The sequence below is a fragment of the Gossypium raimondii genome, chromosome 9, assembly GCF_025698545.1.
Source record: "Gossypium raimondii isolate GPD5lz chromosome 9, ASM2569854v1, whole genome shotgun sequence".
NCBI lineage: Eukaryota > Viridiplantae > Streptophyta > Magnoliopsida > Malvales > Malvaceae > Gossypium > Gossypium raimondii.
The window spans coordinates 27,836,512-27,855,995 of record NC_068573.1 but is presented as its reverse complement, the minus strand read 5'-3'; the positions used below and the strand labels follow the sequence as shown (position 1 = coordinate 27,855,995).

The following is a 19,484-nucleotide window of genomic DNA, read 5'->3' as shown; positions in this document are numbered from 1 at the left end:
AACCATGGATCTTTAATTTTCTTCCTTAGATCTATGAAAATTCAAATTAAAAACACCTAATAAAAATTCAATACATAAGAAAACAATAGATTTACCTTTAATTTGAAAACTTCCACAAATTTGCACCATTGAGCAAAAACGAGCTAAGTTTAGGTGAGAAATTGGAGAAGAAAGAGTGATTTTCTTGCAAAATTGAAAGAATAAAGAGTTTAGGTGCCAAGAAAATATAAAAGATGCAGGAATTTTTTAGAGAAAATTTTCCAATCTAGATCTATCAAATTTTTAAAATGAAAAAGCATGGAGAGAAATTGAGAAGGCATGTAACGCCCCGGATTTTAGGGTTAGAAGTTTTGAGATTTGTAGGTAAGAGTCAGTGGCTAGATCAGGCAATTGAGTTTGTTAGAATGATCTTACTGGTCTAGTGGTTGGTTATGTGTTAGTTTAGTTTGGGGTCTTAGGTTCGAGTCTTCAGGTGTGTTGTGAGAAATTATTTTTGCACCTTTTATTTGTTTGGAGTTAAAGATAGTTATTAATTTTAACTTTATTTTTTGTTAATTTGATTGTTTATTTTAATTTTTATCATTTTTTTATTTCGAAAAAAATGGAAGTTTTTGCACTATCTCTTCTATTTTATTCCTCTTCCTTTTTTGTTTTTTTTCCAATCGAGAGATTTTCTTCTCTTTCTTTCCCTCTGTTGGTTCCCTAATTAATTTTGGGTATATCATCGTCGTTGTGATTAGTGGGTCTCTGTGTTGGCTTGGGGAGCGAACCGAATGATTCGAGTGTATATCTTGCAAGTCAGGTGTGAGTTTCTAACCTCTTCTCTTCTATTTTTGATTTTTTATTTCAGTTTTGTAGTATTTGATAACCTCGAGTGTGTACAGAACTGGGCATTGGTACCGAATTGCTATGAAATTCGACATCTTGTGTGTGTTCTGAACTATTTATTTTCGACATGAAATTGATGTTGAATTTGGAGGATTTCTATAAGATTTTGTTGTTTAAAGAATGGTTAACGATTGATTCTGATGTCGTAAAAATGAGATTTCAGCCTATTTTGGTGTGGTTTCATGACCACACGGGTGGCCGCGTGGGTATGTGCCCCCACACGGCGGTTCACACGATTGTGTACTTTTGGGATTTAGGGTTTCCAAGCTAAATTGGGTGCCACACGGCCGTGTCCCTTTAGCACATAAGCGTGTGTGCTTAGAAATTAGGGATTTAGTATTTTGGTGTCACACGGCCTAGCCACAAGTCTGTGTGGCTAATTTGAGGATTTAAGGATCCCACACGGGTGTGTGTTTTAGACACACGGCCGTGTTTGGTGGGCACACAAATGTATGAGACCTTCACACAGCCGTGTCTACCCTGTACTCTATTTAGCACAAATGGACAGAGAGTTACACGGTTGGATCACACGACCATGTCCCTAGGTCACACGAGTGCGTGCCTCCTTCCGCACGGGTGTGTCTCTCCACATGAGCATGTTGAACCCCACACAGCCTAGGCATTTCCACACGACCATGTGGCTCGACCTTGCCAAGTTTTATTCTATGTCAAATTAATGCTTGATTGAAATTCTATGTGTTCTGAGTCCTAGCTAAGTCTTAGTAGGGGTGTTCAGGACTTTGTTTCGGCCTAGACTGGTATGTTTATATAGATATACCTTTATTTAAAAAAAATTGTTTGATTGTTACTTGCGGTTACTATGTAATTGATTCTGAATCCGGGTAAATAGTCGTACACATTCCTGATTCTGAGTGATTGGTTATTAGTGTTTGAGTATGGTACGCATTATGTGACTGCACAAGAATTTTGTAATTGATTGTCGGGATGTGAGTTTTTGTGTTTGAATGACTGTTTGAAAATTTTTATTTTGATTCTATACGTCTATCTGCATACATACATTGCATAAAACATTTGGGGTTTTGGTTGTGAAGAGAAGGAAGACTATTCTGATTTGGCAATTAAACTGTAACCTATCTGTAAAACGGTTTACAGCACTGTACCGCATATATGTCAGCTTTGCTACGTATTATTACTTGATCTGACAGTTTAAACTGCAATATTTTGTACAGAGGTTTACCGTAAGGCACTGTACAACATATACGACAGCTTTGCTGCATATTATTATCTTAGTGGCTTAATCCACATACATGGTGTGTAGGGTTGGGTGGGCCTTTCGAGGTCCTATGTTATGTGTTTGGATGGATGAGCTTAAACAACTCTTATGGGGTGTGATCGGGGGACGAAGAGGTGTTTTGGTTGGATGGGGTTTTTGATATTTGACTGCATTCATATGCATCTATTTGAGTGTTTTGGGTACAAGATTATTTGACTGTATTATGTCTAACTGAAAACACATATGACTGAGTGTCTGTGTGTGACATGGTGTGTTTGAATTGTTACGTTCTATTGGGACGTTGACCTCGAAATTACCTTCTATTTCTGTATATATCAATAGTATGTTTCGTTATTGAATTGTGTTCTATAATTCTGTTATTAGTCACGTGTCGAACTTACACTGAGCTCATGTAGCTCACCTCCCTCAGTTTCCCTTTTTCAGGTATTTTCGTATATTGTTGCTGGACTCGATGCGGCGAAGGTCTTGGAAGTGTCACCTTTATTAAACCGGTTAATAAAGTGTTTTATGTAAATTTGATTTTATGTAAACGATTTTGGAATGTAAGTTCAGTTATTAATACTGTAATGTTTTTTAGGTTGTTAAACTAAAATTTCCCCCGATCACTTCGGCGATCAATGTGACTTCCGAAATTCGGTCTAAACTTTTAAGCCAAGTTTGGGGTGTTACAAGGCAAGTGGCTTTTATAGCCAACTATTTTTTAAAAAATTAGACTATTGACCCTCTAAGTCCTCTATTATTTCTCCCCTATTCTAATAACTCCTTTTTTAACAATTAGTTTTAATTTACACATTTAACATCTACTTTAACCTCTATTCCAAATTATTCTCTATTAATTTTTACTAATGCCCCAACTATTAAAACAATTATTATTTTATTTAATTATAATTTTGTTACTATTATTGACTATTTATTTATTTTATCCTATTTTAATTCCTATGACAAAAAACTTGATTTTTCTCTCGAGCCCACAATTTAATACCCATTTCTACTAACTTGGTTTTCGGGATGTGACAACTCTCCCCCTCTAAATAGAATTTCGTCCTCAAAATTACCTGAATCAAATAGATAAGGATACTGACGTCTCCTCGTATCATCAGTTTCCCATAGAGCTGATCATGGGTTAGGATACTTGGCTCAGCCCGACGTCCCGCCCGAAAAATAGGAGGGTTCGGGTAAAAATATAGGCTCGAAATATGGGTTTGGGCAAAAAAAACAATGCCCGTTTAAAAAGCTGGCCAGGCCTCGGGTAAAACTTTTTTAGCTCGGGCCAGGCTCGGCCCGAGTTATATATTAAATATATATTTTTTATTTTTAATCAAATATATATTTATATATATATATATATTATATATTAAATACATATATTTTATATGAATCGGGCCGGGCTGGGCTCGGGCTTAACAATTTTCTTTCGGGCCGAGCTTGGACAAATTTTTAGGCTCATATTTTTGGTCAGGCCGGGCCCGTGTCTAGAAATCGGGTATAAAATTTTGTCTGGGCCTGGCCCGACCCATGATCGACTCTAGTTTCCAAAGTAGCCGCTTCAGTTTTCTGATTATGCCATAAAACCTTTACTAAAGGTATGGTCTTATTACAGAACACCTTAACCTCTTGAGATAGGATTTCAATCGGTTCCTTCTTATAGGTAAAATCAGATTGAACCTCAATCTCCTCTATCGGAACAATATGTAATGGGTCAGATCGATATTTCTGCAACATAGACACGTGGAACACATCGTGTCTACGTTCAAGTTTAGTCGGTAACCTGAGTCGATACACTATCAGTCTGATCCTCTCAATAACCTTATAGGGTCCAATAAATCTCAGACTGAACTTACCTTTTTGTCCGAATCTTAGAACCTTCTTCCAAGGTGAAACCTTAAGGAACACTCAATCCTCAACCTAAAACTTGATATAACGATGTTTCAGATCAACATAAGACTTTCGCCTGTTAGAAGTGACTTTTAGTCTCTCACTAATCAGTTTTACCTACTCCTCAGTCTCCCAAATCAAATCTGAACCCATAACACACCTCTTATCCAACTCGGACCAGTATAGAGGAGTCTTACACCTCTTACCATATTGTGCCTCGAATGGTGCCATCTGAATACTTAATTGGTAGCTGTTGTTGTAAGCGAACTCCACTAAAGGTAGATATCGCTCCCAACTACCACCAAACTCGATGACACAACTACGCAACATATCCCCGAGTATTTGACTTACCCATTCCAACTGACTATCTGTTTAGGGATGATAAGTCGTACTAAAGTTAAGCTTTGAACCCAACACTCATTGAAGACTCCAAAATCTTAAGGTAAAATGTGAATCTCTATTAGAAATGATCGAAAATGGTACACCATGAATTCGAACTACCTCTACCACGTTCAACTCAGCTAATCTCTCCATTGAGTAATTAGTACGCACTGCTAGAAAATGTACACTCTTTGAGAATCGATCAACAATCACCCAAACTGAATCCTTCTTCATCGGGGTCAATGGCAAACCCGAGACAAAGTCTATCGTAATCCTCTTCCATTTCCACTCTAGAACTTGTATCGACTGTAACAAACGCGAAAGATGTTGGTGTTTCGCCTTCACTCTCTGACACACTAAACATCATCCCACAAAGTTAGTAACATCATGTTTCAATCCAGACCATAAGTATAATTCTTGAAAATCTCGATACATCTTGATACCATAAGGGCTACTATACGTCTTGATAAGAATCGCGTGCCTAAGCTCCACATCAACAGGTACACACAGTTTTCTACGAAAACTTAAGATACTGTTGGGATTCAACTCAAAGTCTCTACCATTACCATCCTCAACTTGTTGGAGCTTTTTCGCTAAAAACTCATCAACCAACTACCTCTCCTTAATCTGACATGATGGATTTGGCTTCACCTGAAGTTTAGCCAAGAAACAACCATCATTGGTTAAACTCAACCGTGTAAACATGACTTATAACTCAACCATCGACTTCCAACTTAAAGCATCAACAACCACGTATTCATAATATCTCAATAGCTCAATCCATTGCTCCTGTCTCAAGTTTAACTCCTTCTGGCATAGAAGATACTTAAGACTTTTGTGATCGGTGTAGATAACACATCTCTCACCATACAGATAGTGACGCCAAATTTTGAGCGTAAAAACCAAGACAACTAACTCCAAATCATGGGTCGGGTAATTACACTCATGTGGCCTCAATTGCCTCGAAGCATACGCTATCTATAATAGACCATTTTCAGTAAAATCAGAACAGTGGTTTCGGGACCACAAATCTGAGTCAGAAAGAAAAATTATTTTAATATTATTGCATGGTTTGTATTATGATAGGAATAACGTATGAAAATTTTGTTAAGAAAATTTTACCGATTACATGTTTAATTAGGAGAAAATGACCAAATTTCATAAAATGTAAAAGTTGAGTTCTACTAGCTAAAAGTATCAAATATCTATGAAATTCAAAATTTGAGGTCCTTATATGGCAATTAGACCATTAAGTGGAGCTAGTAGATAAGTATGATGATTCATCCATGGAAAATCTAATAAAGAAAAAGACTAAATTGGAAAGAAAAAGATGAAAAGATGATAAATTAATAAAATAAGAAAATATCATTATTTTTATCATCTTTCCCAAAATTAAATCCATGGAAATCCTAGATAAGAGAAAAGAGTTCAAGCAAACTTTGTTGGCTTAATTAGGTATGTATCCTTGCCTGTTTTTAATGATTTTTACATTTCTGAGATAGTAATAGCTTAACATAGCTATCTCGGGATTAATTTTTAAAGATATTAAAGTACTAGGGTTTTGCCATGGATGAGTATGCATGAATTATGAAATTTATGGTAGAAAATGAAAGGTTGTTGATAGGTAAACAACTTTTGTAAAGTGAATTTTGATGAAATTATGATTTAGGGACTAAATTGGAATATATGTAAAATTTATGGAAAAATTCTTATTTTTTTGAAATACATGGGCTGTAAATGTTATTTGTAAAAATCAGCTAGCCTTAGAATAAGGATTAAATTGCATGAATTTTATTTTTCGAGTCTAGGGATAAAATCGTAATTAATCAAAAATATAAGGGCAAAATGGTAATTTTGCCTAAGATGTGAATTGAATGGAATTGAATGTGAATTTTATTAAATTGAGTTAAATTTACTCGTATAGATCCGGATCGACCTAGTTCAGAATTGGATCAAGGAAACCAAAAAGTATCGGATTAATACCCTACAAACACGAACATTGTCGAGGTAAATTCATGTAACTAAATTGTAAATTTAAATGTTTTAAATTGAAATTTTTGTATGTGTATTGTATAATTGACATGTATGAAAATTGATCATCTATCCGATAATACCCGATAAATAATAAGTCCTATTTGGATAAATGAGATTCGATGGATATAGGATTTCCTATATTGGTTGTGGTCCTACATATGTTGCGGACACACCACAGCTTGAAAGAGCGTCCGTTATTAGCTCTCTCGAGCTTCCTGTTATATGGTTCTTGCGAGCTTCCCGTTAATAGCTCTTCGGAGTATCCCAATTAGTTGTGATCCTGTATGTATGCATGTGTTGCGGACACACCGCAGCTCTTATAAGCGTCCCGTTATATGGCTCTTCATGCGCTTCCCGATTAAAGGCTCTTTGTGAGCTTCCTAATATAGCTCACTTGAACTTCCCGATATATGGCTATTCGGAGCTTCCCGTTAATGGTTCTTCAAAGCTACCTGGTATAGGCTCGCATGAGCTTTCTGATTATGGCTTTTATGAGCTTCATGTTATATGGCCCAGATAAACTTCCCGTTATACAGCTCATATGAGCTTCCTATTATATGGCTCGAGAGAGTCTTCCCGTTTATGTACTTGTATGAGCACTCTTGAAAATAAATTGACGAATTACAGTTTTTTACACTCCGAGTGTACTACCTATGTATCTATTGATATTTCAGATAAATTCAATGGGCAAAGTCCCGACATGGGATAATCTGAACTTGAGATGAAATATCATGGAAACGTATTTGAAATGCATGTATATGATTGTAACATGACGAGCTCATCCTTGTTTCTTGGAATTCATGTGAGTTACATGACTAACAAGTTTGATGAGAATATGTGTTTAGGCTATTGGCTAAATTGCTTTGGATGTATTTTATGAGCTTATCTTAAATTGAATTGAATGGTAAGTTAACTTTTTGTTATATGAACTTACTAAGCATTAATTGCTTACTCTATTTTATTTCCTTTATTTTATAGTACTCGAAAGCTCGTAAAGGTTGGAAGCTAGTCGAAGCATCATCACACTATCCCTCGGCTCATTTTGGTATAAGTAGAAAACTAATTTAAGTTGTAATGACATGTATAGGTTTTTTAGCCAGTGTTGGCATAATAATGTTTTGGTTGTAACTAGCCATTGGAATGGCTAATGTTAAACATATTTTGTTGTAATTATATAAGTACTTATCATGCTTGATATACATTGAAATGGTTGAATGGTAGAAGCTACATAAGTATATTAAGGGTTGCATGAATAGGTAAAATATACTTATATATTCATATGGCCAATTTGGTAAGCTTGAACATTTGAATATATGTGATAATATGTCATGTAAAAGACTTAGTTTTAGCTTGGTTTTAATGTCTTAAATTGGTTGGTAAATGTATTCAAGTGTTGATGGAAGATAAATTGGGTGAGAAATGTAGCCTTGGAAATGGCCTATTTTCATCCACACGGGCAGAGACACAGGCGTGTGTCTCAGCCGTGTGTGACACACGTCCTAGCACATGGGCGTGTGTCTTGGTCGTGTGTCCCCTGCATCTTAAAAATTGAGAAACAGAATACTCAGGATTTTTCATACGGGAAGAGACACGAACGTGTGTCTCAGTCGTGTGTGACATAATGCCTAGCACACGGGCGTGTGTCTTGGCCATGTGATCCCTGCACCTTATTAATGAAAATTAAATTGTTCACACGGCCTAGCACAAAGGCGTGTGGCTTGGCCATGTGACCCAAGTTAGTAAGTAACCTAAATTAGACATAGGCCGGGACACGACCCTGTACCCCTATTTTGAATGCCCACACGGCCTAGGACACGGGCGTGTCTCTTGGCCGTGTGAGCCACACGGCTTGGCCACACGGGCGTATGTCCCTTGCACTTAGGAAAAAAATTAGAATTTTGTGAAAAATTCTCTGGGTTCCCGATTTAGTCCCGACTTATTTTAAATGCATATTTTGGGCCTCAAGGGTAGGGCCCATTTAAGGGACAATATGATTGATTTCGGATATGAATAGTAAATGATATGAATTAACTATATTTGATCTGTAAACTTCATTAATGCTCCGTAACCCTGTCCCGGTGATGGATAGGGGTTAGGGGTGTTATACTATCACCTTCCCATCCTGCATCAAAACACACTTGAGTCCTGTATACATGTAATTAAATTATAATAAATTGGTACAAGGTGAGAAATTGAATTGAATTTTAAAATGTTATACGATTACCTGTATTGAGCCTAGATGAACATAAGATAGGATGCAATTGGAATGCCAATAGGTTATATCGCGCGTTATACAAGTCTGACTTGAGATGAGATGATGATTTTCGATTTATTCCTGCCCACTAAATATACCAGAGTCCAGCATTTTTTGTGAACTATCGTGTTATATTTACAGTGATTCTGGCATGTTACCGAGGGTGGATGTAGCCTTCGGGCTTAGCACTTGGTGCTGAGGTGTGTTATGGAGGGATGTTAGCCTACGGGCTAGGCACTTGGTGCCAAGGCATGTTCTTGGTTGGTTTGGATTGTTGGAGCGTTTTGGTGTGTTTCGATGGATAACCACGTATCCATATCTATTACATCGTTCATTGGGTAGATTTAAAATGGTTAAATGACTTGCATATTGAATTGTATAAATATTTTCTTTATTTCCAATAGTATATCGTGACTTGATATTGATTGAACGGATTATGCAACTTGTATATTTGTATAACTCACCATTGATTGATTGTGGTTGGCAGGAATAATGTCTATTAACATTGTTATTAATTGATTTATTACATTTATTCGATAAGTTTTATCCTTTTAACCAGTGAACTTACTAAGCCTGTTAAAGCTTACTCGTGTCATTTCATGTTTCCTTGTAGATAACATTTTGCGAAATCAGGCAACTCAATCAATGCGAATATCACACTATCTAGATTCTTTTTGGTAGATTTTGGAAACATTTAATTTTTGGATATGTGGCATGTAATAGGAGTATCTTGTATATGTTTTAAGTATTTATTACAAGTGGTATGTTCTCTACTTGTGTGATGAATATATGCTTTAATTAATAATGAACTAGTTCATGGTTTGGTATGAAAATTCAAATATGGTGTGGAACTTGTCATCTAATAGGTGAAATTTGTATATGCTTTGATTGTGTATTATATGTGGTATTGGTTAGATTGATGAAATGATGTTTATGTTTTGTAATAGCTTATATGCGATCATGTTTTAGACCTCGGTGTGTTTATGGTCTTGTTATGCTAATTGATCGCTTGATATAAACTTTACAAAGGTGTTTGAATTATGGTACAAATGAATATGGTTGAATGAGAAGAATAATGGTAAGTTTTGACATGAGTTAATGTATAGTTTTTGAGCTTAAATGCAAACCATTTGGTATATCTTGTGATATAAAAGTATAGGATTGGTTTTGATTATTTTGGTATGTGAGTTGTGGTTCCAAATGAAGGCATATTGATTAGGCTTAGGATGATTGAACTTGGCATGGTTTAGGTGTCTTTACAAGTGTTTATATGCATGTGGAAATAGGTTGGAAAGGTGTGTCTTGGTATGCAAGAATAAGGTTTGACATAGCTTGATTTTGATGGTTTTTCAGGTCCATACGGTCTGGCACACAGGTTGCCACACAGCCGTGTATTACACACAGGTACATCACACGGCCGTGTGTCACCTTAGCTGTAAAAATTTGTTAGTTCATTTAATTATCATCACATTAAATAAGTAATTGAATTCATCTAGATAAGCAATCAAGCAAGCAATTATAACATTAAAAAATCCCCTAAAAACAAACAGTCCATAATGTCCATTACAACTCGTTGAAAATTTTATTTAAAATGTCTAAGTCTAATTCTAGTACTAAACCCTTGGAACGACCCACATTGCCTTCACTTCGGAGTTTAAAAGCTCAACACACATACTCTAAAAAACATGCCTTGTGATGGATCACTAATTTGCCACCCTCCTCGCTAACCCACAAACTATTTATCTACAAGGTAAAATAAGGAGTGTGAGCTTGGAGAAGCTCAATGAGTACACATGCATACAACACAAATATACACATCAGGCATGTTTGGATTTAAACATACTTTAACAATTCACATATAACACAAATTACATGCTCAACACAGTGATATATTGGTAATTCGTGAATATGAAACATAGTCAAATTATATACTCATTGGATAAACGGATCTCTGAAACACACCAAATGACTCATAAAGTCGTATTCTATCTACAATGAATGGAGCTATGCTCGACATTCCCTTATCTCTCCAATGCTATCTCCAGGTCATATTGCCTAACACATAATAAAAAGGGTGAGTACTCACAATCCTATGGCATGCCAATGATATCCAATGGTTTCAAGTGTTCACATTGCCAACATATCTAATTAATCACATTTTATTACACAATATAAATAGGCTCGGACTACTATTGAGCTCGCACTTAGCATTTCACAATAATATAATTTTGCACTAATCAGAACTTGTCATATCATAAAACTCATACTTCACTTCCGGGTTCATGCATGCATAAATGTGCACTATCAATAGCATTCGTATGTTATAAAAGTCTGCATTATATTATTTATTTTTATGTCCATTCACAAGTACTACATAATCATATACTGAATATATATTACATATATATACATACCTATTTAGTGACCATTGTCACATTACATGTAGCATACATTAAAAGTCTCATATACATTTATATATATTAGATAATGCAAAACCTATAACTGCATATATATATATATATATATATATATATATATATAATAAAACCCATACATATATATTCTGTATAGCGAAACCATGCATATATATGTAATATGTATATACAGACCCACGCAAATATTTTATACATATAACACCCATGCACGTTAATATATATTATATATATAACACCCATGCACACATATATATTATTATATATATAACACCAAATCTCATATTATAAATAACAAAACCCCTAGATGTATATATATATTATATATATACACACACCTTTAAATTTGCACAACATGGATACCCAACAATTCAAACAAAATTGTAAGAATTTGCATATCATAAGTGGGGGTTCGCAAGCTTCACTTTGACTCTCTAGATCTCGTAATTCATGCTAAAATACGACATACAAATGCACTCACCTGTAGCTCACCACGGCTCATCGAACTAGACAACTTTGTACTTGCATTTATCCCAGTTTGTTGAGGTTCCCACCAATATTTTCAGCTTCACACAAAAATATACATATTACTAAGCATTCAAAAACAATCTAACTTATCTCTTTGTGTTCATACATCGGCTCTCCACTCACACATACTTATTCGACTTAATTCGTACAATCTATTACGATTAATTTCTTCTTTTTATCTTAATTAAGTCCTTAATTTCTACCTCCTAACCCTCTAACTTGTGCCTAATTATAGATCTAAGCCAATAATTCAACTCAATTTTACTAGACAGTACTTTTCTCAAAAAACCATCGTTCATCCTCATTCTCAAAAGAAAACCATTTAATTCATGCAATTACTTAAAGATTTTGATAAATTGAATTTGTAAACCTCTTAATCTTGTCAAAATATACTAAAAAATCATTTTAAAAACATCTCTTAGCGCTTTAAAATAAGATTCACCATTTTTATGCAAAAGATAGTTTTAAAACCATGGATTTTAATTTTCTTGCTTAGATCTATAAAAATTCAAATTAAAAACACCTAATAAAAAATTAATACATAAGAAAATAATAGGTTTACCTTTAGTTCGAAAACCTCTATGAATTTGCACCACTGAGCAAAAACGAGCTAAGTTTAGGTGAGAACTTGGAGAAGAAAGAATGATTTTCTTGCAAAATTGAAAGAATAGAGAGTGTTTGGATGCCAAGAAAATATAAAAGATGCAGAAAATTTTTTGAGAAAATTTTTCAATTTAGATCTAACAAATTTTTAAAATGAAAAAGTATGGAGAGAAATTGGGAAGGCAAGTGGCTTTTATAGCCAACTAAATTTTTTAAAATTAGTCTATTTACTCTCGAAGTCCTCTATTATTTCTCCCTTGTTCTAATAACTCCCTTTTTAACAACTAATCTTAATTTACACATTTAACCTCTATCTTAAGCACTATTCCAAATTATTCTCTATTAATTTTACTAATGCTCCAATTATTAATACCATTATTATTTTATTTAATTATTATTTATATTATTAACGAATTATTTATTTTATCCTATTTTAATTCCTATGACACCAAACCCGATTTTTCTCTCGAGCTCACAATCTAATGCCCATTTCTACTAACCCGATTTTTGGGATGTGACACCGATTCTGCAGCATATTGGCCTGCACTTTGTCAATCTACCCTTAGCACTCAACCTTTAGACTTTCTCTACCTCCACTCTTTGTAATCCCCACCTTTCCACCCCGACTAGGTGAACCGGTCTCCATCAACATCACCACATCCTCCTCCCTACTCCCTCCTTGTTGTATCACTTTATCAACATGTGATTTATCTTATCCTTGTTGTATAGCTTAATGCATTGAAAACCAAAGCATTTAAAAAGAGTAAGCAAAAGGTTGATACGTAGGATATATGACTTATACATGATATAACTTTACTTATAGATAATAAAATCATTGTTGAATTAAAGAATCAATAATATGTTTAAAGATATTATATGAATTATGGAAATGAAACATAGTAATGAACTTTTTATGTAAGAGAGCGAAAAAGAAGTGATGAAAGTAATACAACCTTAAGGATGACAAATAGTATATAACAAGCTATGTTTACATGATGCTAGTGGTAGTATTACGATAAGTTAGAGTAGTATGTGTAGAATGACCATAGAATTAAGTAGTTGGTTGACCGGATAAGAAAATTGAGGATTAAAATCAAACCATTGTGATCCTCCAACACAGATTCCATACCCTTCGAAGCCTAACTTTGAACCCAAAAAACAAGAACCACTCAATTAAAAATGTGTAATAATCATTCATTAGATTACGAAATGTAGATATTTGCATTACCAATTTGCCATTCATTCTTTAACCGTTTCCCCCTCCAACCATATATTAAGAAAAGAGCTATAAATATAAACATAAAAATAGCCAATGCGCTGTCTTATTCAGCTTTAACCTTTTTCCAACACAAAATTCGGTCAACTTCTCTGTTCTTGATTGATGCAATGAATAAAATTGAAATTCCTTTACAAGCTACAATCAAGAATTGAAGAAGTTGGACCTTTTCTTTCTTTTTGTTCCATACTCATCAAATTTTGATTTCTCTCAATCACGCTTCATTTTTCTCCAACACATGGAATCATTTTTGTTTCAATTTAGAGGTATTGTTTCTAATTTATTTGTCTTTAATGTCCTTGGAATTTTATTTTATTTATAAAACATAACTTACTTTCATCTAATTATATGAATCCATTAAGTTCAATTTCTATTTCATAAATTGATTTTTACCCACAATTTCTTTTTATTTCTTTAACCAAATGCTTGTTTTCAAATAGGAAGTACATGTTCCATCTCATCCTCAAAAAGACAATTGGAGGTGAAGTCCAGATTTTTTTCTTTTCGGAATTAGGATTAAGCTACACATACTGATAAAACTTAAAATTAATAATCTTATAATTTTTTAAAAATTAAATCAAAATTTTATACCTTTTAAAAGATTAAAAAATGAAAATTTGCGAATGAGCTAGACAAAACTTCGAAATCAACATTCCATTTTCATCGACAATATCTATCTAATTTAACAAGATGTTGGCATTCATGATAGAGATTCAAAAATTTTGAATAGGATCAGCTTTTGCAGTTTTCCTTGTATGTAGTTATATTTATACCAATTCTAACATAATATATATATTATTTTTAATTGCAATTTATGTTTTTTTTTATATGTGACGTGCCAAAAATAGACTTTGGAATAAATTCTTGATTTCCTTTTCCGTCGCTTGGGAGAAAACAAGCCTCTTCTTCTACCTTGGGAAGGAAGATTTCATATTTGTATTGCAAAAGGATCCACCATTACTGACAAGCAAAATGAATGGTCTTTTGAAAAGCTTAAAATACTTTACCCATATGTTTGGTGAGTACCCAAATTAAGTTTTCTTTCATAACCCTTTTTTCTTATGAAAATATTCTTTTTACCAATTATATTATATCATTCTACCTACATTTTTTCCCTTAAATATTATTTTGACAATTTTTGCAGTAGATAAAAAACCAGAAATGCAAATAGGACCTCCTACAGATGTAAAACATGTTGCCCATATTGGTATGGATGGTCCGTCTGCCACCAAGCCTTCTTGGGTATGATGTCAAATTTTTCCCTTATTTAGCACAGATTTAAATAATGGTTATAAAAGTTTCGTAATTGGTCTGAAAGTGGAGGGATGTTGACTTATAAAATTTACTCGGGTTTGAGTTAATGAGGTGTAAGTGGTAAGCTTTTATTTGTGCAACTCCCTTTAAATGTAACTTGTGCGTATGTAATGTGATTATGTCCCTATTATGTGTGTGAGAATACTAACCTCTAATTTTAGAATAACACAAAAAATAATGGTTATATATATGATTGTTAATATTGTATCGATATTGATTGTATTAAGTTATATGTATTATTTCAACCCTAAATTAGTATAAAATAATTTAAATTTCATTTTAATAAAAATTGTAATGTAATGTGTTACAATCCATTTTAATTAATACCAACATGTAGTCCAACATATGGGTATAAGTTTGATACTTTAATCAATTTTTAATATTTGTAATCATTTTATTCAATCTAATTACTTACTTCGGTAAATAACTTGTTTAAAATACTTATTTTTTATAAAATCCTTGCAGATGAATGAGTTTACTTCTGCTCCAAAATTCTCGGCAGATGCTTTAAATGGCAATCTAGAAGTGAATCCTTCAGCATCAGGTTTGTTCCCTTTTTACTTCTAAACCACAATATTAATAATCATTCACTTTTAAACACACAATTCAAAGGAATCCAAAATCCAAGATTTGATAAGATTCTATTTCATCAACCACAAAGTAAGGTGTTTATTTTAAATCTTATATAAAATCTCTTTTTTTTTCTCATAAAAAATAAATCAAATATTTATACTATTAAATTATTCGAGTTTGATTTGATCATTATCCGATATGTTAATACTTGATTCGAACAACTTGTAAGCTTGATAATTTTTTATTTATAATAAATTTTAATGTTAATTTACTACTTTACCCTTTATATACATACACTTAAAACCCAAATCTTAAATTGTTATTTTAATTTTTAAATTGTATAAGAATAAGCTCGAGTATATAAATAATGTAAATGAGTTTAAATAGAAAGGAGCTTGAATAGTTTGATTTGATTTCAAGCTAAACTCAAATTTTATAATAGTATTCGATCAAACTCGTGTCACATTTTAAACTCAAATTTTTCACTGTTTAAGTTTAGCATGACTCGATTACAACTAATAATAACAAAGACAAGAATTACAAATACCGAGGTTCAAAATTTATATGAATTGGATGTGACCTTTTAAAGATAAATAGAAATAATAAAAAATAAAAAAATTTAAAATTATTTTCATTCATGCAGAAAATCCAAACTCATTGCCACCTAATGGTAATGAGAAGCAAAGGAAGAAACATCGGAAGCCAGCGGTTGAAACTGACTCTCCTAAAGGTTCTCCTAAAGCTAGCAAGAAGTCCAAGCAAAATCGTTTGGCAAACAATACGACGGCAGAATGCCCTGGTCAAGAAGTACAGAGGACCAAGAACTCGATTCGGGACAGCGAATCATCTTGCCAAGACGCAACTGAAGTCCCGAAAAAACCTCGGAAAAAGAAATCAAGGGGATCATCGGGCGGATCGGGGACATCATCGCCAACGTCGACATCAAAAGCTCCGAATCTCTTGCCCTCAGTCAACGAGGTTGAATGTTAAAAGAAGGTGGAAGCTTAAAGAGGCCATAATAGATTACAACTGCGTCAAACTGTAATCCCCATGAAAAATTTCTTCTTCATCTATTATTGATGTCTCAAACTTGTTTTACTTGTAGCTTTAGCTTGCATGGTTTTTAAAGAACTTCTCAACTACAAAACTTCTTTTCTGTTGATATACTTTTGTGATTGAACTGTGTAAGCTTTTGGATTTATTACTAGGGAATCGATTCGTGTACATGAAGGTGAATCCTTGGCACTCAACTTAAGGGTTAATTAAAATCTAAAATTATAATTATTTTAATTAAAATAATTTGTTATGTCTGTAAACTATAGATGTAAGTTCTATCCTACTATATATTAAAATCATCTTCTTGCAATATATATAGTAATCAATTTCAATAGCAAAGCAATTGCTGAAAAAAAAATAATCCAAGGATGTCATGATTTAAGGGTTGAGAAGAATAAGGTGGTGCATTTTAGAAAATGGCTCTTGGATTTACGGTCTAGCAATGAGCTACAAGATGAGGATAGGATTGAAGTAGTCATGGTCTACTGGTATATATGGAAATGCATGTGTGAATTTATTTTCAAGAAGACAGATTTGAAATTATTTGGAGTTGCAGTTAGACAAAATGAGTCCTTTCTCCTTAAGATTGGGTTCAATATTATTAATAATCCTGATGCCCTCTGGGTTAGAGTACTCAAAAGTAAATATAAAGTTGGTGTTGGTTGCCTGGATAATATTTGGTGTTTGAACAGTTCTTATATGTAGAGATCGCTTGCCAAGGTTTGGGGTTCTTTAAAAGAGAATCTTATTTGGGTGGTGGGTGATGGTTGATAGGTACCCGTACTAGAGATGTGCCTAAGAATAGTGATGTATTTGTCTGTGAGATGGTTGATCCACTAGGAAATTGGCTATGGTCCAGTTGTGAGTCTATTGGATGTGGAGAGCATTCTACAGAGCCATTCCTCCGCCCAACCGGGAGCTAATAATGGACTTTTCTATTTGTGACACATATTACCATCTATCAAAATCCAAGTGGGGTCCCTGTGGGATCTAGTTTGGAAGTTGAAAGTGCCGCAAAGGGTTAGAAATTTCCTTTGGCTAGTCTTGCGTGATCGGTTTCTCACCAATAATGAAAGGGTCAAGAGAGGGTTAGCATTGGACGTTGGTTGTCAGCTATGTGGTTTCCCTGGTGAAGATATCTCTCATGTTATTCGGAACTGCATGGTAGCCAGGTCGGTGTGGTCTAAACTAGTGCCCGTTGATAAGATAGTTTTTTTTTAATTCACATTTTGAGTCTTGGTTACTGTTTAATATCAGCAAGGATCAGGATCTTATTTCTTCAGAGGTGGAGTGGAGGACTCCATTTGGTATTGTTTGTTGGAAGCTGTGGAAGAATCGGTATAATTATATTTTTCGTCATTCACTTTGGAACATTGATACCCTTCTTGGGCATAGCTGGGCTTGGGCATCTCACATTCGACGCTCCTAGGCTATGAGGACTCTTCACTAGTCTTTTATGTGCGTCGTGTTGCTTGGGAATCTCCAGCAGAAGGCTAGGTGACTGTTAATTCGGATGGCTCTGTACATTCAGTGTCAGAATGTGCAGCAAAGGGGGGAGTCATTAGGAATCATGATGGGCAATGGGTAGCTGGCTACTATTGAGATTTAGGGATATGCTGGGTGACCCAAGTTGAGCTCTAGCGCGTGTGGATGGGCTCCGACTGGCATGGGGTATGGGTGGAATGCGATAGTGAGGTGGTGATTCAGTTAATAATGGTGATATAGCTGGAGGAGGTCTAAGGCTAGTGAACATATTGTTGAGTTGTTGAAGCTGCAATAGGAGGTTGATCTGGCACATGTTAACCGGCTCTCGAATCAGGCGGCAGATCATATGGCCAAGTTGAACAAGGTTTTCGATTATTGAGTACTCCAAGTTTTGGACAAGCCATCGGTATCTGTTAGGAGTATTTTACAACATGATATATATGCGGTATCTACTATGTAATTTGTCTTTCTTTCAGTGCTTTCAGTTCTGAATATAAAACAGAAAGTGATTAAACAAGGATCGAGCAACTAAGGTTGCTATTGCGGATCATGTAAGTTGGTTTCTATTAGGGTTTAACATAGTTATGTTATACGTCAGTTATAACTATACGTTAGTTTCTGTTATAGCATCTGTTATAGTTAGTTACAGTAGCAGTTAAGGAACGGTTTCTGATCTAGTATTAAATATGTGTAACACACTCAATGCAATCATGATGAATACAGCAGTATATTTCTTGAATACTCTGAATCTCAACATGGTATCAAGAGCTAGGTTTCTTTTGCTGTAAACAAAGTTTTTTTCTTCGATGGCTACAGATGCTGTTCCAGACGGAGTGCAGGTACCTGAGACACCTCGACAATCCTCCAACACTAGGGAGGCTACACATTCACAGGGAAATGACATGGTTTGTGCGTCGACAGTCCATTATTTCGCCAAGCATGACACCATCAAACTGTCCTCACATAACTTTTTGTTATGGAAACATCAACTTTTGTTGATTCTTGAAGGATATGGGCTTGAAGGGTTTGTTCTCGGTACTATTTTTGCTCCTCCTACTGTTGTTGTTGATTCTGATGGTCAACAAGTCGAAAATCCAGCCTTCGTTGTTCATAGGAAACAAGATAAGTTTCTCGCTTCATGGCTATTGTCAACTGTTACAGATGATATCTTAGTTCATCTCACTAATGCTAAAACTAGTTGTGCTATATGGAACACTATTGAAAAACGGTTTAGTGCAAAGTCCTCTCTAAAGATCTCGAGCATGCGTCATGCGTTATATTCCCTAAAGAAAACAAATCTTTCTGTTAAAGATTATGTGGCTAAGGTGAAACAGCTTAGTGATGATTTAACTGCTGCTGGGATTCCTATATCTGAGCAAGAACAGATAAGTGTCATCTTAGCTGGTTTGTCGGTTGATTTTGAGTCTGTTCGGATATTTGCATCAGTTACTCCTCTCTCTCTTGACTTGTTAACTGAAATGTTACTCGACTGTGAATCACGTCAATTGGAGTTGTCTACAGAAGTTTCTT

At 34.5% G+C, this 19,484-nt stretch overlaps 1 protein-coding gene across 1 annotated transcript; it reads left to right on the top strand.

Annotated features, from left to right (window-relative positions):
• The first annotated feature begins 13,610 nt into the window (after window positions 1–13,610).
• LOC105798817 (CRIB domain-containing protein RIC5) lies at window positions 13,611–16,663 on the top strand. Its single transcript, XM_012629015.2, has 5 exons — window positions 13,611–13,792; window positions 14,375–14,544; window positions 14,671–14,768; window positions 15,306–15,384; window positions 16,057–16,663. Exons 2-5 carry the CDS (start codon window positions 14,499–14,501, stop codon window positions 16,401–16,403), a joined length of 570 nt encoding a protein of 189 aa, XP_012484469.1. The 5' UTR covers window positions 13,611–13,792; window positions 14,375–14,498; the 3' UTR covers window positions 16,404–16,663.
• The last annotated feature ends 2,821 nt before the right edge of the window (window positions 16,664–19,484 follow it).